General features: G+C 50.4%; 1 protein-coding gene across 1 annotated transcript in view; it reads left to right on the top strand.

Annotated features, from left to right (window-relative positions):
* Positions 1-22,370, top strand: part of KIF6 (kinesin family member 6) — a 171,604-nt gene that overhangs the window by 24,680 nt on the left and 124,554 nt on the right. Inside the window, exons 6-7 of the mRNA XM_073556291.1 lie at positions 3,664-3,793; positions 20,904-21,110. Of these exons, the coding sequence (XP_073412392.1) occupies positions 3,664-3,793; positions 20,904-21,110 (337 nt within the window). The remainder of the gene's footprint in view (positions 1-3,663; positions 3,794-20,903; positions 21,111-22,370) is intronic.

The raw sequence follows: 22,370 nt of genomic DNA, 5'->3' as shown, positions 1-22,370 counted from the left end.
TCCTCTCCTGTCTGACTGTAGGAAGGGGGTCTTCTCCTGTCTATTAGAAGGGGTCCTCTCCTGTCTCACTGTAAGAAGGGGGTCTTCTCCTGTCTGACTGTAGGAAAGGGGTCCTCTCCTGTCTCGCTGTAAGAAGGGGTCCGCTCCTGTCTGACTGTAAGAAGGGGTCCTCTGTTGTCTGACTGTAAGAATGGGTCCTCTCCTGTCTGACTGTAGGAAGGGGGTCCTCTCCTGTCTGACTGGAAGAATGGGTCTCCTCCTGTCTGACTAAAAAGGGGGTTCCCTCCTGTCTGACTGTAAGAAGGGGTCCTCTCCTCCTGTCTGACTGTAAGAAGGGATCCTCTCCTGTCTGACTGTAGGAAGGGGTCCTCTCCTGTCTGACTGGAAGAAGGGGTCCTCTCCTGACTGTAGAAAGGGTGTCCTCTCCTGTCTGACCATAGGAAGGGGGTCCTCTCCTGTCTGACTGTAAGAAGGGGTCCTCTCCTGTCTGACTGTAAGAAGGGGGTCTTCTCCTGTCTGACTGTAGAAAGGGGGTCCTCTCCTGTCTGTAAGAAAGGGTCCTCTCCTGTCTGACTGTAAGAAGGGGGTCCTCTCCTGTCTATTAGAAGGGGTCCTCTCCTGTCTGACTGTAAGAAGGGGTCCTCTCCTGTCTGACTGTAGGAAGGGGGTCTTCTCCTGTCTATTAGAAGGGGTCCTCTCCTGTCTCACTGTAAGAAGGGGGTCCTCTTCTGTCTCACTGTAAGAAGGGGTCCTCTCCTGTCTGACTGTAGGAAGGGGGTCCTCTCCTGTCTGACTGGAAGAATGGGTCTCCTGTCTGACTAAGAAGGGGGTTCCCTCCTGTCTGACTGTAAGAAGGGGTCCTCTCCTGTCTGACTGTAGGAAGGGGGTCCTCTCCTGTCTGACTGTAAGAAGGGGTCCTCTGTTGTCTGACTGTAAGAATGGGTCCTCTCCTGTCTGTAAGAAGGGGTCCTCTCCTGTCTGACTGTAGGAAGGGGGTCTTCTCCTGTCTATTAGAAGGGGTCCTCTCCTGTCTGACTGTAAGAAGGGGGTCTTCTCCTGTCTCTCTGTAAGAAGGGGGTCTTCTCCTGTCTGACTGTAGGAAAGGGGTCCTCTCCTGTCTCACTGTAAGAAGGGGGTCCTCTTCTGTCTCTCTGTAAGAAGGGGGTCTTCTTCTGTCTGACTGTGTAGGAAAGGGGTCCTCTCCTGTCTCACTGTAAGAATGGGTCCTCTCCTGTCTGACTGTAGGAAGGGGGTCCTCTGTTGTCTGACTGGAAGAATGGGTCTCCTCCTGTCTGACTAAAAAGGGGGTTCCCTCCTGTCTGACTGTAAGAAGGGGTCCTCTCCTCCTGTCTGACTGTAAGAAGGGATCCTCTCCTGTCTGACTGTAGGAAGGGGTCCTCTCCTGTCTGACTGTAGGAAGGGGGTCCTCTCCTGTCTGACTGGAAGAATGGGTCTCCTCCTGTCTGACTAAGAAGGGGGTTCCCTCCTGTCTGACTGTAAGAAGGGGTCCTCTCCTCCTGTCTGACTGTAGGAAGGGGTCCTCTCCTGTCTGACTGGAAGAAGGGGTCCTCTCCTGACTGTAGAAAGGGTGTCCTCTCCTGTCTGACTGTAGGAAGGGTTTCCTCTCCTGTCTGACCATAGGAAGGGGGTCCTCTCCTGTCTGACTGTAAGAAGGGGTCCTCTGTTGTCTGACTGTAAGAAGGGGTCCTCTGTTGTCTGACTGTAAGAAGGGGTCCTCTGTTGTCTGACTGTAAGAAGGGGTCCTCTGTTGTCTGACTGTAAGAATGGGTCCTCTCCTGTCTGACTGTAGGAAGGGGGTCCTCTCCTGTCTGACTGGAAGAATGGGTCTCCTCCTGTCTGACTAAAAAGGGGGTTCCCTCCTGTCTGACTGTAAGAAGGGGTCCTCTCCTCCTGTCTGACTGTAAGAAGGGATCCTCTCCTGTCTGACTGTAGGAAGGGGTCCTCTCCTGTCTGACTGGAAGAAGGGGTCCTCTCCTGACTGTAGAAAGGGTGTCCTCTCCTGTCTGACTGTAGGAAGGGTTTCCTCTCCTGTCTGACCATAGGAAGGGGGTCCTCTCCTGTCTGACTGTAAGAAGGGGTCCTCTCCTGTCTGACTGTAAGAAGGGGGTTCTCTCCTGTCTGACTGTAAGAAGGGGGTTCTCTCCTGTCTGGCTATAGGACGGGATCCTCTTCTGTCTGACTGTAGGAAGGGGGTCTTCTGTCTGACTGTAGGAAGGGGGTCCTCTCCTCACTGACTGTAGGAAGGGGTCCTCTCCTCACTGACTGTAGGAAGGGGGTCCTCTCCTGTCTGACTGTAGGAAGGGGTCCTCTCCTCACTGACTGTAGGAAGGGTTCCGCTCCTGTCTGACTGTAGGAAGGGGTACTCTCATCGTTGACTGTAGGAAGGGGTCTTCTCACTGACTGTAGGAAGGAGTCTTCTCCTGTCTGACTGTAAGAAGGGGGTCCTCTCCTCACTGACTGTAAGAAGGGGGTCCTCTCCTCACTGACTGTAAGAAGGGGGTCCTCTCCTCACTGACTGTAAGAAGGGGGTCCTCTCCTGTCTGACTGTAGGAAGGGGTCCTCTCCTCACTGACAGTAGGAGGTGGTCCTCTCCTCACTGACTGTATTAGGGGGTCTTCTCCTGTCTGACTGTAAGAAGGGGTCCTCTCCTCACTGACTGTAAGAAGGGGGTCCTCTCCTCACTGATTGTAGAAGGAGGTCCTGTCTGAATGTAGGACAAGGTCTTCTCTAAGGTGTTTTACTATTTTAACAGCAAAGTCAGATCGGGCTCATCCATTAATATGATCAAAGTGAACAATTTCAACTGAGGTGATTGTTCTCTGCAAACGTTCATAAGACAACGGTCACATGTGGGCTCCTTAGTGCCGTCTTAAGCTTGGGGAATGATATTGGGGGCGAGATGGATCGGGGACGTCTGATTGCAGCGCACAGTTCCAGCTGCTGCCAGTGGTGGTTGGTGAGGACAGGGCTGCATATAACTGGTGGAGACCGCCCGGGAGCAGGGTCCCCAGCAGCACAGAGTAGGTCAGAAATATTTGTTCTCCTCCTATAGGCATAGAGACTGTCAGGACTTCTCACATGTAAAAAATATTTGGAAACCAACCACCTGCCGCTAAATACGACCGCTAGATCCGCTGATTAGCGCTCTCACCGCCCCGACCACGAGGCAAACAAAAATAGGCTTGTCTGTGTAGGAAATGACTGCCGCCCTCGACAATTGGCCCAGTAACTGTTTACTTAGAAATGTGATGCCAGTCTCCACCACCGTGCCACAAAACAGATGGCGCGGCCGCCGATATTTATATTCCTCGTCTGCAGCTATTTACTCGGAGGGACGCAGACGGTGTGCTGTGATCTGTAGGGGGGAGACTGGAGCAGCCAGGTCAGAAACGCCTAAAGGCAGTGCCCATTTAATTCCCCCTCTCGTAGCTCTGATGATGGCGGTTTTGTATCCATTTCTGAAAAAATTCTCCACATGGGTGGGACGCACCTCAATCAGACATTTATGGCATGGTCTGTGGCTGTCATTGGGGTCCAAGGGGGGGGGATGCCCCTCAATATACCCACCAAATATTCCAATGTAGCATAGACGTACATGAAGATCAGCATCCAAAATACTAATATCTTCTGATTTGTGTCCAGGAAGGTGACCATCATGGAGGATCCGGACCAAAACATTCATCTGAAGAACCTGTCCATGCAGCAGGCCACCACCGAGGAGGAAGCCCTCAACCTGCTGTTCCTCGGGGACACCAACCGCATGATAGCCGAGGTGAGCCGGGGGCCCCACAAGGCCGGACGCGCCCAGTATAGGCCCCTATAGGTGTATGTCCATCTCTGCAGACAGCCGGGAACAGGGAGCTGCCAGACCTGCAGATTTGGGGTCTCGCATTCTGTCCCCTTCTACAGCAGATATAATCCAATCTTTAGATCCATTCATTAGAAAGGGAGAGCAAGTGGCGTAAAACGTCTTCCATTTGCCTTCCTTCTAGGCGCCGTTTGTTACAAAACCATCTGCACAGCTCCTGTCCTTCCAGAAAAAAAATTGATAGTAACAGAATCCGTGACGTTTCACGTTGAAGTCTATGGGAGCGGCTGATAGCGGGTGGGCACCTGTTCTGTTAGCGCTGCACATGCCCAGAACACAAGAGTCGTTCAGAGACTTCTAGAAAACATGGAAGCAAAATGGAAACGCAGATGGTCATTTTTAAACAGGTTTTTTTTTTTTTTTTTTTTTAAAGACAAATCAATTCAAATACAGAAACTTTCCATTTTGTATCTGTTTTGGATCCAGTTACATTTTGTATCTGTTTTGGATCCAGTTACATTTTAAATATCGTCTCCATAACTAACAGATGAGAACAGATCCTGCGCGCTCCAATGTGCAGTCTCCTGCTGCTTCTCCTCATTTCTGTAGCCGCTCTCTGCCTCTGACACTAAGAAAAGCTGCAGCTGCATCCCCCTCCTCCCTGCCGAAAATGTCTGTGAACATTAAAAGAGACCATGCAGACATATAAGAGGAACACGAGGATGGAGGGAGGTGAGGAAGATGCCACCTTCCTCCTGGTATAGTCTAGCAGGGTGAATCCGTCATCTGTGTGACATCAGATCAGGGTTGGATTTACCTGCGTCTCACCGGTGTTTATGGCTGGGAAGAAAGGAATAAAACGCGTCAGGTGCTGTACGGGCTGATGGAGCTGTTATCACATCTGGGGCCCCCTGATAATACACTCAGCTGGCATCGCTGACCATCATCACTTCTGTGTGGTGCACCCGTCATCATTGAATGAGCAGTTTCCCCTTCCAACCCTAAGAGCAGACTTTTCCCATAAACCGGCATCCCCTGATTATTAACACGTGGGGGTTTGGAAGGTTTGGTGTAAAAGTGAGAGAGGTGGATTGACCTCTGCCCGCTGGAGACCATGGGGGGCGCTAATCGTTATTTCACCCTGTACTGCCTGCCCCATCGTATTCTTCACACACTGCATTCATCCTTAGGACAGTGTATTGTGAGTGCAGCTTTGGGTGTGACTTGAGTATAACCCGTGATGTCATTCGGGGTCTGTAGGGTCCATCTTCCTGTTTCTCGTGTTAATGTGTGAATATTTACTGGGCCTCACAAACTGCAGGGAGCGTCACCGCTCTGCACGGACAACGGCCTCACGTAACCATCAGTTTCTCTGTATTTTTACAGTGTGCGCCAAAATGTGACCTGCGGCCCCACACATCCATCAGTGTACAATAGGAACGTCGCACATTGTGACCACTGCAATACTTGCACTAACATTCCGATAGTTTTTCGTCCTGGGTGGCGTCAGGCGCGCTGCTCTGGAGTCCGGCAGAAATATTATAATTTACGGTAGAAATTTCTGTCAATGCTGCAGCTGATACGTCTCCAGTTTCTGGCGGCCGTCCTGTGCACCTCTGTGCGGCATCTTACTCCAGCAGTTGGTGTAAGCCCCGACGGAAGAAGTTAAATTATCAAATGCCGAATGATTTGGTTGTTCCTATTATTATTAAAGTCTCCCCCTATCCAAAGTATAAACGATAACGTGCAGTTCAGTGTGACCCCAGAATGTGTAGGGTCTGGGGTCTGTTGTGAGTTCATTCTCTGGTTCACCAGTTGTGAGTTCTCCTTCCAGACTCCCTCTGGTGGTAACAGGAGGTAGTGAGGCTGATTTGATTGGTGGAGATCTGCCACCTGAGAATGAGGATGACGATTGGACCTCAGGAGTCTCAGATTGGATTTAAGACAGCCGACGCCCTATTCAGTTGCTGGTGATTCCTCCTGGCTTGTCAGCTCTTGGTTTTCAGCTCTGTTCCAGTCATCTAAAGCTAAGTTTTTCTGCTAATGTTCACATTTGATGTTGTTGGTCTATTCAGTTTTTTGTGTGGTCAGCCAGCCCCGGCTGGGGGCTGTGCTGAATTTCCACTCTTATTTATCAGTATTTTGCCAATTTGCTTTTTGTACCTTACTAGGTTGGTCTCTTTTTGCTCTGTCTCAGAATATTTCAGAGTTCTCATATACTGGGAGAAGTCTAGTGACTTCAGGGTTAATTTTGCTATCAGAAGTGTTGGACATTATTTTTGTAGGGTTTTTTGCAGGCTGCAGACAGTGTCTTTCCTTTCCTTTCTAGTTAGTTTGGGCCCCATCGTTTGCTCAGCCTATTTTCCTGCCTGTGTTTGTGCCTTCATCTTGTTTCACCGTCACTACATGTGTGGGGGCTTTCTATTCCTTTGGGGTCTGTTCTGGGGCAGTTTGTTTTCACCTTTTCATGCTTCAGGCTTATTTAGTCCTCCGGCTGTGATGAAGCGTCTAGGAACATCGTAGGTACGCTTCACGGCTACTGCTAGTTGTGTGGTAGGATCAGGGATCTGCAATCTGCATAGTTACCAACCTCTCTGGTTTTCTGTGACTTAGCTTGTTTTGCTTTTTTCTCCTCGGTGACCCATTCATAACAGAATCACCAGCCATACCGCAGATTCTAGGGTACTCAAAAGCAGGAAAAAGTTGTTTAAAAAAGAAAAACAGTGTCAGAATTTTTTTTTTTTATATTTTTTCCTCTTTTTCTCTGGGGCTGTAGGAGGATTTTTTTCCTAATGGAGATTAAGCAATTGTCTGATCGTGTGGAGCAGCTGGCTGCTGAAGTGCAGGGAATTTCCACCTACCTCATTCAGTCACATGCTGCTGAACCTAAGATCCCTACTCCTGATGTGTTTTCTGGGGATCGGTCTAAATTTCTGATTTTTAAGAATAATTGTAAATTATTTCTGGCCTTGAAGCCTAACTCATCGGGGAGCTCTGTGCAGCAGGTTAAAATTGTCATCTCCTTGCTGCGCGGCGATCCCCAGGATTGGGCTTATTCTCTGACACATGAAAATCCTATTCTGACTAATGTGGATGCATTTTTTCAGGCCTTGGGGTTGTTGTATGATGAACCTAATGCTGTTGATCAAGCTGAGAGAACCCTGTTGGCATTAAACCAGGGTCAGGATTCTGCAGAGTTAGGCTATGTGCACACGTTGCGGATTCTGCTGCGTTTCCGCAGCGGTTTTGGCCCGGCGGAAACGCAACAGTTCCGCTGACATGGTACAGTACAATGAAAGCCTATGGGTTTTCAAAAACGCTGTGCTCACGCTGCGGTTTTTTCTGCGCGGTTTTGCTTCGGTTTACAAACCTCAGCATGTCAATTGTTTGGGCGGTTTCTGCAGCGGTTTCACACCTTTAACATAGTAGAGGTGTAAAACCACAGGGCAAAACCGCAGACCAAACCGCAGGTCACTTTACCTGCGGTTTTACCTGCGTTTCCGCGTGGAAAAACCCGCAGCTGAATCCGCAACGTATGCACATAGCCTTACAGTGTCAAAAATTCCGAAAGTGGGCGGTCCTTACTACATGGAATGATAGTGCATTGGCAGCTCTCTTTTGGAAAGGTTTATCAGAGACCGTAAAAGATGTTATGGTGGGATTTCCTGTTCCCTCTGGTCTGGATGATTCTATGTCATTAGCCATTCAAGTTGATCGGCGTTTACGTGAACGTAAAACTACACGAGAGGCATTGCCACCTTTTGAACAAACGTCTGAACCTATGCAATGTGATAGAGTTTTGTCTAGGGCGCAACATCAGGAGTTTAGAAGGCGTAGTAAGCTGTGTTTTTTCTGTGGAGACGTCTCTCATACTATTTCTGTATGCCCTAAACGAGAGAAACGTTTTGCACACACATTTGCTGTGGGCAGTATACAACCTACCGTATTTTTCCGACCATAAGGCGCACTTTTTTCCCCCAAAACTTTTTCGGGAAAGTGGGGGGTGCATCTTATGGTCGCAATATACTAACCTCCAATCATGGCTGGTGCAGGTGCCGCGGGGCGGTGCGGTGGTGGCAGCGGGCGGGGCTCTGCGGTGCGGTGGTGGCAGGGGGCTGTGCTCTGGTGCAGGGGCGGCGGCTCCGCCGGCATTTCCTTGCAGCCCGGAGGCCCCCGCACATCCGTTGCTGGCTGCCGCCATGTTGCGGTGGCCTCTGGGAATATGGACGCCGGGAAGATGGCCGCCGGTCCGGAGACTGCACATGCGCGGGTTCAGATCTCGGGGGACGAGATCTCGTTGCCGAGATTTGAATCTCGTCTCCCGACATCTCGGGACGAGATCTGAACCTGCGCATGAGCCGTCCCCGGACCGGCGGCCATCTTCCCGGCGTCCATGTTCCTGGAGGCCACCGCAACATGGCGGCAGCCAGCAACGGATGTGTGGGGGCCTCCGGGCTGCAAGGAAATGCCGGCGCAGCCGCCGCCCCTGCATCGGAGCACAGCCCGCCGCCACGCCCAGCACAGCCCACTTGCCCCAGCCCAGTACAGCCCACTTGCCCCAGCTTCCCCAGCCCAGCACAGCCCCCCTGCCCCAGCCCTCTTGCCCCAGCACAGCCCACCTGCCCCAGGACAGCTGCCCCAGCACAGCCCACCTACCCCAGCTCACTTGCCCCAGCACAGCCCACCTGCCCCAGGACAGCTGCCCCAGCACAGCCCACCTGCCCCAGGACAGCTGCCCCAGCCCAGGACAGCCCACCTGCCCCAGCCCACTTGCCCCAGCACAGCCCACTTGCCCCAGCACAGCCCACTTGCCCCAGCACAGCCCACCTGCCCCAGGACAGCTGCCCCAGCCCAGCACAGCCCAGCTGCCCCAGCACAGCCCAGCTGCCCCAGCATAGCCCACCTGCCCCAGCACAGAGCCGCCACCACCGCACCAGCCTGGAGCACTGAATGACCTCTGTGACCACTCCTCCACCTGTGCCGGATCCCTTCCCAGGTAAGCTGAATTTGAACTGTAAGACGGACCCCCATTTGACACATTATTATTTTTTTCCCTATTTTCCTTCTTAAAATTGGGGTGCGTCTTATGGTCCGGTGCGTCTTATAGTCCGAAAAATACGGTAAGTTCCTTTTAGCAATTACTCTAATCTGCTCCTTGTCCACGTTTTCCACGAAGGCTTTTGTGGATTCAGGAGCAGCGTTGAATCTGATGGATTTGGACTTTGCTAAACGTTGTGGTTTGTCCATGACGCCTCTGCGGACGCCTATTCCTTTGAGGGGTATTGATGCCACACCTTTGGCGGAGAATAAACCTCAGTTTTGGACCCAGGTGATGATGCGAGTTGCCCCAGACCACCAAGAAAATTGAAAATTTTTGGTGCTGCATAATCTGCATGATACTATTGTTCTGGGTTTTCCTTGGTTGCAAACTCATAACCCAGTTTTGGATTGGAAATCTGGGTCTGTGGTGAGTTGGGGTTGTCAGTGTGTTCTTAGGGACGCTCCTGTTTTCACCACCTCTCCTCAGTCGCATGATATTCCTGATTATCTGGCTGATTTTTCTGATGTATTTAGTGAGAGCAAGTCTGTGTCTTTGCCTCCTCATAGGAGTTATGACTGTGCAATTGAGTTGATGCCTGGGTGTAAATTTCCCAAGGGTCGGCTTTTCAACTTATCAGTACCCGAACATGATGCTATGCGGTCCTATATTAAGGAGTCGTTGGAGAAGGGTCATATTAGACCATCCTCGTCACCATTAGGTGCTGTTTTTTTTTTGTTTTTTTTTTTGTGGCCAAGAAAGATGGTTCATTAAGACCGTGTATTGATTATCGTTCCCTTAACAAGATGATGGTTAAATATCAGTACCCGTTACCACTGATGTCTGATTTATTCTCCAGAGTTAAGAGTGCATGCTGTTTACTAAGCTTGACCTCAGGGGGGCGTATAATCTTTTTCGCATCAAGCACGGGGATGAATGGAAGACGGTGTTTAATACTCCGGAGGGACATTTTGAGTACCTGGTGATGCCTTTTGGGCTCACTAATGCCCCTTCTGTCTTCCTGTCCTTTATGAATGATATTTTCCGGGACTTTGTGGATAAGTTTTTGATCATCTATCTGGATGATATTTTGATCTTTTCTAGTGATTGGGATTCTCATGTGGAACACGTCCGGACTGTGTTCCGGATTTTGAGGGAGAATTCCCTGTTTGTTAAGGGATTGAAATGCCTCTTTGGTGTACAGAGGATTTCATTTTTGGGATTTATCTTGTCTCCTTCGACTATTGAAATGGACCCGGCCAAGGTACAGGCCATTTATGATTGGGTTCAGCCTACTTCTTTGAAGGCTCTCCAGAAGTTTTTGGGTTTTGCTAATTTCTATTGTAAATTTATAGGTCATTTTTCTGGTATTGTCAAACCACTGACTGATCTGACCAAGAAGGGAGCTGATGTGCTGAATTGATCTCCTGAGGCTGTCTCAGCATTTCAGGAGCTTAAGCGGAGATTTACTTCAGCTCCAGTTTTACGACAACCTGATGTCTCACTTCCATTTCAGGTGGAGGTAGATGCTTCTGAGATTGGTGCAGGAGCTGTTTTGTCCCAAAAAGACCCTGTGACTTCTAAAATGAATCCCTGTGCCTTTTTTTCTCGAAAGTTCTCCCCATCTGAACGCAACTATGACGTGGGGAATCGGGAATTGTTGGCCATGTAATGGGCATTTGAGGAGTGGAGACATTGGTTGGAGGGAGATATCAAGTTGTGGTCCTCACCGATCACAAGAATTTGATTTATCTGGAGTCGGCCAAACGCTTGAATCCTAGACAGGCTAGATGGGCCTTGTTTTTCACGCGTTTTAATTTTGTGGTCTCTTTTCTTCCGGGCAGTAAGAATGTTAAGGCAGACGCCATTTCTAGGAGTTTCTTTGCCGATTCTCTTAGTGTGACCGAGCCTACTACCATCCTAGGTGAGGGGGTAGTTCTTTCTGCCATTTCGCCCGATTTGAGACGCGCTCTGGAGGAATTTCAGGAGGATAAACCTGAGCGTTGCCCTATGGGTAAATTGTATGTTCCTGACCAGTGGAGAAAGAGAGTGATGTCTGAAATTCATTGCTCCGCATTGGCTGGTCATCCAGGTATTTTTGGTACCAGAGATTTGGTGAGTCGGTCCTTTTGGTGGCCTGCCTTATCTCGTGTAGTCAGGAATTTTGTACAGTCCTGTGGGTCTTGTTCTTGGTCTAAACCCTGTTCCCATTCTAGTGGGTTGCTGATGCCCTTGCCAGTGCCCAAGAGGCCATGGACCCATATCTCAATGGATTTTATTTCTGATCTTCCTGTCTCTCTGAGAATGACTGCTATCTGGATGATTTGTGATAGATTTTCGAAGATGGTCCATCTTGTACCACTCCCAAAGTTGCCATCTTCCGCTGAGTTGGTGCCCTTGTTTTTACAACAGGTGGTTCGGTTACATGGGATTCCTGAGAACATTTTGTCTGACAGAGGAGTCCAGTTTGTTTCCAGATTCTGGAAAGCCTTTTGTTCCAATCTGGGAATTCAGTTATCCTTCTCCTCCGCGTTTCATCCCCAGACCAGTGGACAGACTGAGAGAGCAAACCAGACCTTGCAGTCTTATTTGAGATGTTTTATATCTGCTGATCAGGATGACTGGGTCTCATTTTTGCCCTTGGCCCGAATTCGCACTGAACAATAGAGCTAGTTCTGCCACTCTGATGTCACCCTTTTTCTGTAATTTTGGGTTTCATCCTCGATTCTCTTCAGGGCAAGTGGAATTTTCGTCCTGCCCAGGTGTGGACACTGTGGTTAAGAGAATGCAGCAGGTATGGGACCAAGTGGTGGATAAGTTGTCACTCTCTCAGGAATAGGCCCAGCGTTTTTCCAACCGGCATAGGACCATTGGTCCCCGGTTTAAAGTGGGTGATATGGTTTGGTTGTCGTCTAAGAATATTCCTATGAAGGTTGCATCTCGTAAATTTAAGCCAAGATTTATTGGTCCTTATAAGATTTAGGAAATTCTTAATCCTGTTTCTTTTCGATTGGCTCTTCCAGTTACGTTCTAGATCCATAACGTATTTCACAAATCTCTGTTGATGAGGTTTGTTGAGCCAGTGGTTCCTATGGCAGCACCTCCTGACCCTGTGTTGGTTGAAGGCAATGTGGAATATGAGGTAGAGAAAATATTGGATTCTCGTTTGGTTAGACGGAGACTCCAGTATTTGGTCAAATGGAAGGGTTATGGTCAGGAGGATAATTCTTGGGTCTCTGCCTCCGATGTTATGATTGAGTCACCGTAGGAGGCAAAAACAGAAATGCTAGCTAAGTCCAGAAAACCAGAGAGGTTGGCAGCTATCGGATTGCAGACCCCTGAACCTATCAACACAACTAGCAGTAGCCGTGGGGGGTTCCTACGATGCTCTAGACCCCTCGATCACAGCCGGAGAATTAAATAGCCTAAAGACAGAAAGGGAAATCTAAACTGCCCCAGAGCAGACCCCAAAGCAAAAGGCAGCCCCCCACATATAATGATGGTGAAGCAAGGAGAAAGAACACAACACAGACAGAAAGATAGACTGAGCAAAGATGGGGCCCAAGCTAACTAGATAGGAAAGGACAGGAAGGCTGCTGTCTGCAATCCGTGAAAAACCCTATGAAAATAAGAGCCAACAGACTGACAGTGAAAAAGGCCCTGAAGACGCTAGGCTTCAAAAAGACTATGTCAGTACTCAGGAATATTCTGAAGACAGAGCAACCGGCAAAAGGAGAATCAGCTCACCCCAGCAGGGAATGGCAGAATCCAGAAAAGCAAGGCAAACATAAACAAAACACAAATGCTAAAAGGCAAAGCAGAAAACTTAGCTTTAGAGGAGCAGGAATCAGACTGGTTTCCTAGAAGTCCACAGAGAAATCACCCACAGGGCAGAAGGGCGTCGGCAGCCTTATATCCAGTCCGTGACTCCACTCAGCCAGTCATCCTCATTAGGCTCAGGTGCCTGATAATCAGGCTCATTACCTTCCTTTACCAGAATAGGGAGTTCACCAGACCTCAGTGACGAAGGGGAAAATGAACTCACAACACTCCGATATTCATTCATGCCAATAGATTGGTTCGTGCTTTTCACCGGGCCCATCCTGATCGGCCAGGTGGCGTGGATGAGGGTTCGGTGACCCCTCCTCAAGGGGGGGGGGTACTGTTGTGAGTTCATTCTCTGGTTCACCAGTTGTGAGTTCTCCTTCCAGACTCCCTCTGGTGGTAACAGGAGGTAGTGAGGCTGATTTGATCGGTGGAGATCTGCCACCTGAGAATGAGGATGACGATTGGACCTCAGGAGTCTCAGATTGGATTTAAGACAGCCTACGCCCTGTTCAGTTGCTGGTGATTCCTTCTGGCTTGTCAGCTCTTGGTTTTCAGCTCTGTTCCAGTCACCTAAAGCTAAGTTTTTCTGCTAATGTTCACACTTGATCTTGTTGGTCTATTCATTTTTTTGTGTGGTCAGCCAGCCCCGGCTGGGGGCTTTGCTGAATTTCCACTCTTATTTATCAGTATTTTGCCAATTTGCTTTTTGTCCCTTACTAGTTTGGTCTCTTTTTGCTCTGTCTCAGAATATTTCAGAGTTCTGATATACTGGGAGAAGTCTAGTGACTTCAGGGTTAATTTTGCTATCAGAAGTGTTGGACATTATTTTTGTAGGGTTTTTTGCAGGTTGCAGACAGTGTCTTTCCTTTCTTTTTCCTTTCTAGTTAGTTTGGGCCCCATCGTTTGCTCAGCCTATTTTCCTGCCTGTGTTTGTGCCTTCATCTTGTTTCACCGTCAATACATGTGTGGGGGTTATCTATTCCTTTGGGGTCTGTTCTGGGGCAGTTTGTTTTCCCCTTTTCATGCTTCAGGCTTATTTAGTCCTCCGGCTGTGATGAAGCGTCTAGGAACATCGTAGGTACGCTCCACGGCTACTGCTAGTTGTGTGGTAGGATCAGGGATCTGCAATCTGCATAGTTACCAACCTCTCTGGTTTTCCGTGACTTAGCTTGTTTTGCTTTTTTCTCCTCGGTGACCCATTCATAACAGGGGTCTACACATGTTCGCTCCATTCATTCTCTGTCAGAGGAAATGTGCTGGGCTTGGCTTTTTCTGCCAGCTGTGTTCTGGTGGTTGGAGGGGGTCCCAAGATTCGGACCCCTCTAGCAAACTGCTTGTTGTCACCTATTGTGTGATGGGAAAACCTTCTGTGGGAGTTTCCCTGTATGTTTGTGCTCGGGAACGTTCACTCTCTGGCCCTACGGCTGACGATATCTCCGTTGGGTACATTCCCGTGGCCAGAACAATGTATGGGGAGCACATGGGGGGCTCATGTAAGAGATAAGAGTGATGTCTGGCTTCTCACCGGCACAATGTATGTGGAGCACAGTGAGGATTGTGTAAGAGATCAGAGCGTTGTCCTTCTCGCCGGCACAATGTATGGGGAGCACATCGAGGCTTGTGTAAGAGATCAGAGCGTTGTCCTCCCACCGGCACAATGTATTGGGAACACATCGAGGCTTGTGTAAGAGATCAGAACGTTGTCCTTCTCGCCAGCCCAATGTTTGGGGAGCACATCGAGGCTTGTGTAAGAGATCAGAGCGTTGTCCTTCTCGCCGGCACAATGTATGGGGAGCACATCGAGGCTTGTGTAAGAGATCAGAGCGTTGTCCTTCTCGCCGGCACAATGTATGGGGAGCACATCGAGGCTTGTGTAAGAGATCAGAGCGTTGTCCTTCTCGCTGGCACAATGTATGGGGAGTGTTGTGAACTCATTTTCTGGTTTACCTCTGGCTTCTGGTGAGGGTGGTGGAGCTGGCTGTGTTGACAGAGGAGTCGTGAGTTCTCCATCCGGGCTCCCTCTAGTGGTGACAGTAGGTAATGAAGCTGATCTAAATGGCAGAGACTTGCCACCTGAGGAGGAGGACTGTGAGTGGACATCAGGAGTCTCTGACTGGGTTTAAGACAGCCGACTCCCTAATTTTGTGCTGGTGATTTTGTCCTACCTTGAGGTTCTGGTTTCCAGTTCTGTTCCTGCCTTCTCAAGCTAAGTGTGCTCTGCTATTCTTTCACATGAGATTTGGTCTGGTTTACTCAGTTTTTGTGGTCAGCCAGACCCTGCTGGGGCTGTGCTGAATTTCCATTCTTATGTCTCTGTTTATGCCAGTTTGCTTTTTGTCCCTGATCAGATTGGTCTCTTTTTGCTCTGTCTTCAGAATATACCAGAGTGCTGATATAGGGAATTGAAGTCTAGCAGGGTTTTTGTTATCAGAAAGTGTTGGACATTTTTTGGCAGGGTTTTGTACGTGATTGCAGACAGCATCTTTCCTTTCCTGTCCTTTCTAGTTAGTGTGGGCCCCATCGTTTGCTCAGCCTATTTTTCTGTGTTTGTGTTTTCATCTTGTCTCACCGACAATGCATGTTTGGGGGCTGTCTATTGCTTTGGGGTCTGCTCTGGGGCAGTTTAGATTTACCCTTTTCTTGCTTTAGGCTTATTTAGTTCTCCGGCTGTGACGAGGCGTCTAGGATCATCGTAGGTACGCTCCACGGCTACTGCTAGTTGTGTGGATAGGATCAGGGGTCTGCAATCCGCTTAGTTACCAACCTTTCTGGTTTTCTGTGGCTTAGCTTGTTTTTGTTTTTTCCTCCTCGGTGACTCATTCATAACAGGGGAGCACATCGAGGCTTGTGTAAGACATCAAAGCATTGTCCTTCTCGCCGGCACAATGTATGGGGAGCACATAGAGGCTTGTGTAAAAGATCAGAGCATTGTCCTTCTCGCTGGCACAATGTATGGGGAGCACATCGAGGCTTGTGTAAAAGATCAGAGCATTGTCCTTCTCGCTGGCACAATGTATGGAGAGCACATCGAGGCTTGTGTAAGAGATCAGAGCATTGTCCTTCTCGCCAGCACAATATATGTGGAGCACATCGAGGCTTGTGTAAGAGATCAGAGCATTGTCCTTCTCGCTGGCACAATGTATGGAGAGCACATCGAGGCTTGTGTAAGAGATCAGAGCATTGTCCTTCTCGCCAGCACAATATATGTGGAGCACATCGAGGCTTGTGTAAGAGATCAGAGCATTGTCTTCCCGCCGGCACAATGTATGGGGAGCACATCAGGGCTTGTGTAAGACATTAAAGCATTGTCCTTCCCGCCGGCACAATGTATGGGGAGCACATCGAGGCTTGTCTAAAAGATCAGAGCGTTGTTCTTCTCACCGGCACAATGTATGTGGAGCACATCGGGGCTTGTCTAAAAGATCAGAGCGTTGTTCTTCTCACCGGCACAATGTATGTGGAGCACATCGGGGCTTGTGTAAGACATCAGAGCATTGTCTTCCCACTGGCGGACTCATCACTATTTGAAGTGGGTTTTCTCTTCTGCTGTTTAATAGTGAACATGTGCCAGCACCGCTGACACCACCGCCGCGGCCTCGTAACTCACATGCCGTCTGCTCCGCTGACTGTTCCCTTTTTCCAAGGCTCAGAATCCTGGGATGATCATCAAGGATCTTCTGCGGGATGGAATTTCCCTGCCAGCGGAGGACGCCGTGTTGTCGGCCGCAGCAGGTTTCTCGCCGCAGCGTTAGCGGACAAGCGTTGTCCATCTACAGCGTAATGTCTACCAAATGTGAAGCCCCCAAGCGGCAGCCCGTTCCCATGTACGTGGAGTGAACCGCGCTGCGGAGGAGACCCCGGCCAATAACTCCGCAGGATATCATCCTCCTCTCATCATTTCCTCAGATTATGCAGTAATGAAACACATGTTGATCTCCGGAGCGGAGGTCGCCATCATAATAACCTCTGCTGGCCACAGTCCTGCTGGGCTGGAGGGCGGCACACACGCAGACCCCGGTCTCAGCTACTCAGATTTATGTTCCTCATAAGTCATGTAATCAAACCGTCTGAGAATACGCCTCTGCTGAAAGCCTATGTGCTGCGGGGTAATACTGACTCTTACAGGTTCTCCTCCATGGCCCTGCCCTGTCACAGGGTTGGAGCGGATCCTCGCATCCCTGTCCTGAAATACTCTGTGCTGATGAAGGCTCCTCTTCTGCTATGTCGTTCTCAATCCGTGGCCACCTCCGTCCTCCTCAGACAGTGATGGCCACACTAATACCACAAGTGGACGACGCTGCCCTACACAAGGTCAACACACTTCACTCCTTAAACACTCCGCGCTGCTACTGACACATCGCCTCTTTTACCATTTTGTGTAATGATGACATTGGGGGATGTAGATAATAAATCGTCCTCTTTTCTGGGGGGCGCTATGTTCCCTCCGCTGGTCACATGGTCACTGCGGTCCTGACTGACATCGCTTCTGACATTATGTTACTGGGGAGCGAACGTTCCCCGATGGTCCTGACGCTTGGTCTGGACCAAGTCCATGAAGCCTGACGTCCGCACCCCCCCTGAGCGTAAATGTTTATAAAGAAGCCCCTTCTGTCTCTAAATATTTACCACGTTCCACTTTACTGCCGGGAACATTTACCAAACCTCCGACCTCCGCCTATAAATCTGCGCTGTCCTGCGCCACCGTCTGTACGTCCCCTCCTGTCTGGTCAGCCAAAACAGAGGCCTGCGAGTGACGGCTCAACGTGTCTGCGTCTGGAGGATCACCGCTTGCTGTCAGTGAACACAGTGGTTTCCATAATGCACAGCTGAGGGCTTGTCACAATGTATCCAGGCAATGCTCGGCGAGTGACATCCGTCCTGGTAGTTGTCACAATGTATCCAGGCAATGCTCCGCGAGTGACGTCCGTCCTGGTAGTTGTCACAGTGTATCCAGACAATGCTCGGCGAGTGACATCCGTCCTGGTAGTTGTCACAATGTATCCAGGCAATGCTCGGCGAGTGACATCCGTCCTGGTAGTTGTCACAATGTATCCAGGCAATGCTCCGCGAGTGACGTCCGTCCTGGTAGTTGTCACAGTGTATCCAGACAATGCTCGGCGAGTGACATCCGTCCTGGTAGTTGTCACAGTGTATCCAGACAATGCTCCGCGAGTGACATCCGTCCTGGTAGTTGTCACAGTGTATCCAGGCAATGCTCGGTGAGTGACATCCGTCCTGGTAGTTGTCACAGTGTATCCAGACAATGCTTCGCGAGTGACATCCGTCCTGGTAGTTGTCACAGTGTATCCAGGCAATGCTCGGCGAGTGACATCCGTCCTGGTAGTTGTCACAGTGTATCCAGACAATGCTCCGCGAGTGACATCCGTCCTGGTAGTTGTCACAATGTATCCAGGCAATGCTCCGCGAGTGACATCCGTCCTGGTAGTTGTCACAATGTATCCAGGCAATGCTTGGCGAGTGACGTCCGTCCTGGTAGTTGTCACAGTGTATCCAGACAATGCTCGGCGAGTGACATCCGTCCTTGTAGTTGTCACAGTGTATCCAGACAATGCTCAGTGAGTGACATCCGTCCTGGTAGTTGTCACAATGTATCCAGGCAATGCTCGGCGAGTGACATCCGTCCTGGTAGTTGTCACAGTGTATCCAGACAATGCTCGGCGAGTGACATCCGTCCTTGTAGTTGTCACAATGTATCCAGGCAATGCTCGGCGAGTGACATCCGTCCTTGTAGTTGTCACAGTGTATCCAGACAATGCTCGTGCGAGTGACATCCGTCCTGGTAGTTGTCACAATGTATCCAGGCAATGCTCGGCGAGTGACATCCGTCCTTGTAGTTGTCACAGTGTATCCAGACAATGCTCGTGCGAGTGACATCCGTCCTGGTAGTTGTCACAATGTATCCAGGCAATGCTCGGCGAGTGACATCCGTCCTTGTAGTTGTCACAGTGTATCCAGACAATGCTCGGCGAGTGACATCCGTCCTGGTAGTTGTCACAATGTATCCAGACAATGCTCGTGCGAGTGACATCCGTCCTTGTAGTTGTCACAGTGTATCCAGGCAATGCTCGGCGAGTGACATCCGTCCTTGTAGTTGTCACAGTGTATCCAGACAATGCTCGTGCGAGTGACATCCGTCCTGGTAGTTGTCACAATGTATCCAGGCAATGCTCGGCGAGTGACATCCGTCCTTGTAGTTGTCACAGTGTATCCAGACAATGCTCGGCGAGTGACATCCGTCCTGGTAGTTGTCACAATGTATCCAGGCAATACTCGGCGAGTGACATCCGTCCTGGTAGTTGTCACAGTGTATCCAGGCAATGCTCGGCGAGTGACATCCGTCCTGGTAGTTGTCACAGTGTATCCAGACAATGCTCGGCGAGTGACATCCGTCCTTGTAGTTGTCACAGTGTATCCAGACAATGCTCGGCGAGTGACATCCGTCCTGGTAGCTGTCACAATGTATCCAGACAATGCTCGGTGAGTGACATCCGTCCTGGTAGTTGTCACAATGTATCCAGGCAATGCTCGGCGAGTGACATTCGTCCTGGTAGTTGTCACAGTGTATCCAGGCAATGCTCGGCGAGTGACATCCGTCCTGGTAGTTGTCACAGTGTATCCAGGCAATGCTCGGCGAGTGACATCCGTCCTGGTAGCTGTCACAATGTATCCAGGCAATGCTCGGCGAGTGACATCCGTCCTGGTAGCTGTCACAGTGTATCCAGACAATGCTCGGCGAGTGACATCCGTCCTGGTAGCTGTCACAGTGTATCCAGACAATGCTCGGCGAGTGACATCCATCCTGGTAGCTGTCACAATGTATCCAGGCAATGCTCGGCGAGTGACATCCGTCCTGGTAGTTGTCACAGTGTATCCAGGCAATGCTCGGCGAGTGACGTCCGTCCTGGTAGTTGTCACAGTGTATCCAGACAATGCTCGGCGAGTGACATCCGTCCTGGTAGCTGTCACAATGTATCCAGGCAATGCTCGGCGAGTGACGTCCGTCCTGGTAGCTGTCACAATGTATCCAGGCAATGCTCGGCGAGTGACATCCGTCCTGGTAGCTGTCACAATGTATCCAGGCAATGCTCGGCGAGTGACGTCCGTCCTGGTAGCTGTCACAATGTATCCAGGCAATGCTCGGCGAGTGACATCCGTCCTGGTAGCTGTCACAATGTATCCAGGCAATGCTCGGCGAGTGACATCCGTCCTGGTAGTTGTCACAGTGTATCCAGGCAATGCTCGGCGAGTGACATTCGTCCTGGTAGTTGTCACAGTGTATCCAGGCAATGCTCGGAGAGTGACATCCGTCCTGGTAGTTGTCACAGTGTATCCAGACAATGCTCGGCGAGTGACATCCGTCCTGGTAGTTGTCACAGTGTATCCAGACAATGCTCGGCGAGTGACATCCGTCCTGGTAGCTGTCACAATGTATCCAGGCAATGCTCGGCGAGTGACATCCGTCCTGGTAGCTGTCACAATGTATCCAGGCAATGCTCGGCGAGTGACATCCGTCCTGGTAGCTGTCACAATGTATCCAGGCAATGCTCGGCGAGTGACATCCGTCCTGGTAGTTGTCACAGTGTATCCAGACAATGCTCGGCGAGTGACATCCGTCCTGGTAGTTGTCACAGTGTATCCAGGCAATGCTCGGCGAGTGACATCCGTCCTGGTAGCTGTCACAATGTATCCAGGCAATGCTCGGCGAGTGACATCCGTCCTGGTAGTTGTCACAGTGTATCCAGACAATGCTCGGCGAGTGACATCCGTCCTGGTAGTTGTCACAGTGTATCCAGGCAATGCTCGGAGAGTGACATCCGTCCTGGTAGCTGTCACAATGTATCCAGGCAATGCTCGGCGAGTGACATCCGTCCTGGTAGTTGTCACAGTGTATCCAGGCAATGCTCGGAGAGTGACATCCGTCCTGGTAGTTGTCACAGTGTATCCAGACAATGCTCGGCGAGTAACATCCGTCCTGGTAGTTGTCACAGTGTATCCAGACAATGCTCGGCGAGTGACATCCGTCCTGGTAGTTGTCACAGTGTATCTCCAATTCATAGAATAAGTCTGAGAATTTCCGGCTCAGGAGGGAAATGACAAAGTCCCCAGTAACTGACAGCAAGTAGAGCGCTTGTCAGAGTCAATTGCTGATGTTTTTACACTGATTTTTTCCTCTTTCTGCCTTTCTAGACTCCGATGAACCAGGCGTCCACCCGCTCGCACTGTATCTTCACCATCCACATCTCCAGCAAAGAGCCCGGCTCCGCTACTGTCCGCCGCTCCAAGCTGCACCTGGTGGACCTGGCGGGATCTGAGCGTGTGGCCAAGACCGGAGTCGGGGGGCAACTTCTGACCGAGGCCAAATACATCAACCTGTCCCTGCATTACCTGGAGCAGGTGCGTGGGCGCTGCACCAACCCATGACCGGATTGTGGGAGAGAACGGCACTGACATTACAGGCCGGAACAGGGCACTACAAGTCCCAGCTACTGCAACGAGCATATTGTAATCAGTCACAGACAGAAATGTCTGCAATCTTCCATCAAAGTGGTTCTGCAGCAGCTGTGGTTTGTATCCTACAGTAATGCCCCCCACCACTGATCATGTCTCTAGTCTTCAGAACAGAGATCTCCACAGATGTTGCATGTATTGGGTAGATCAGGTGTAAGGCATTCATGACCTCTCCTTGGGATATCTAATCTGTGGGGTCTGACATCCCAGCACCCCACGGCAGCGTTACCTGGTGCAACAAATCTCCGGATACCATGTATTAAAGTGAATGTGGAGCTGCAGTACCTGGGAGTGACCACTGCACTGTGTATGGCGCTGTGCTACTCCATTTCTGCACTGCTGGCGGGTGCAGGATCTGCGGGGGGTGCCTGATATTGGCCCCCACCATCCTGGTACTGATCACCTAAGCGCTGGACCGTTCCTTTAAACAACACTTACAAGTCGATACCTTGCAGGCTTTAAGCCCTCGTTCACATTAGGTACCTGTCGGATGAGCCATAGTTTGGCTGACGAGCTCTCTCCTGACTCCCCTTACGCGGGGGGCTCGGCTCCGCCTGGCGCTCTTTTTTTTGTAGATTTTTCTCCACCATACACCTGAGTGTTGGCAGGCATCACGCACATCACACGCTGCATTCAGGAAAACCACTGCAGGGCGACGGCGGGAAAAGGAAAGCAGAGCGGGCACGAGATGTCAGCAGTGTCGCTGATATTGCCACGTGTGAACAAAGCCTGACGGGCTCCGATCTGTGGCTGAGCGGCCGGGATTGTGTGTACGCGGAACACCCACATATCCGGGAACAATGGCGGCTCTATGAGCGGAGACAGATAAAGAGCAGAAGACGAGGACTCGGCGCGCAGGGTGAGGCCGGAGAGTTTACTTTATGTATCACAGGGTCATATCTGACCTCAGGACTCTGCTCTGGATCATCACTCACACCGCAGAGACACAAACCAGCGCTACATGGAAAGCAGAGGCGGCCGCACCCTTCTCATGACCTCAGGGGCGCTGAGACCCCAACATCTACACAAGGGGCTCATCTGTCCTGAGCTGTGTGTAGAAGAGGGGACTAAGACCTGGGCATCTTCATCATCTGCACCAGCAGAATAGTGAGTGCAGCTCTGGAGTATAATACAGGATGTAACTCA

Source organism: Dendrobates tinctorius, unplaced genomic scaffold (assembly GCF_039654945.1).
Source record: "Dendrobates tinctorius isolate UK_male_01 unplaced genomic scaffold, ASM3965494v1 ptg000232l, whole genome shotgun sequence".
In the NCBI taxonomy this organism is placed as follows: Eukaryota; Metazoa; Chordata; class Amphibia; order Anura; family Dendrobatidae; genus Dendrobates; species Dendrobates tinctorius.
Note: the sequence above shows the minus strand (reverse complement) of the source record. Positions and strands in the feature narration are given on the sequence as shown.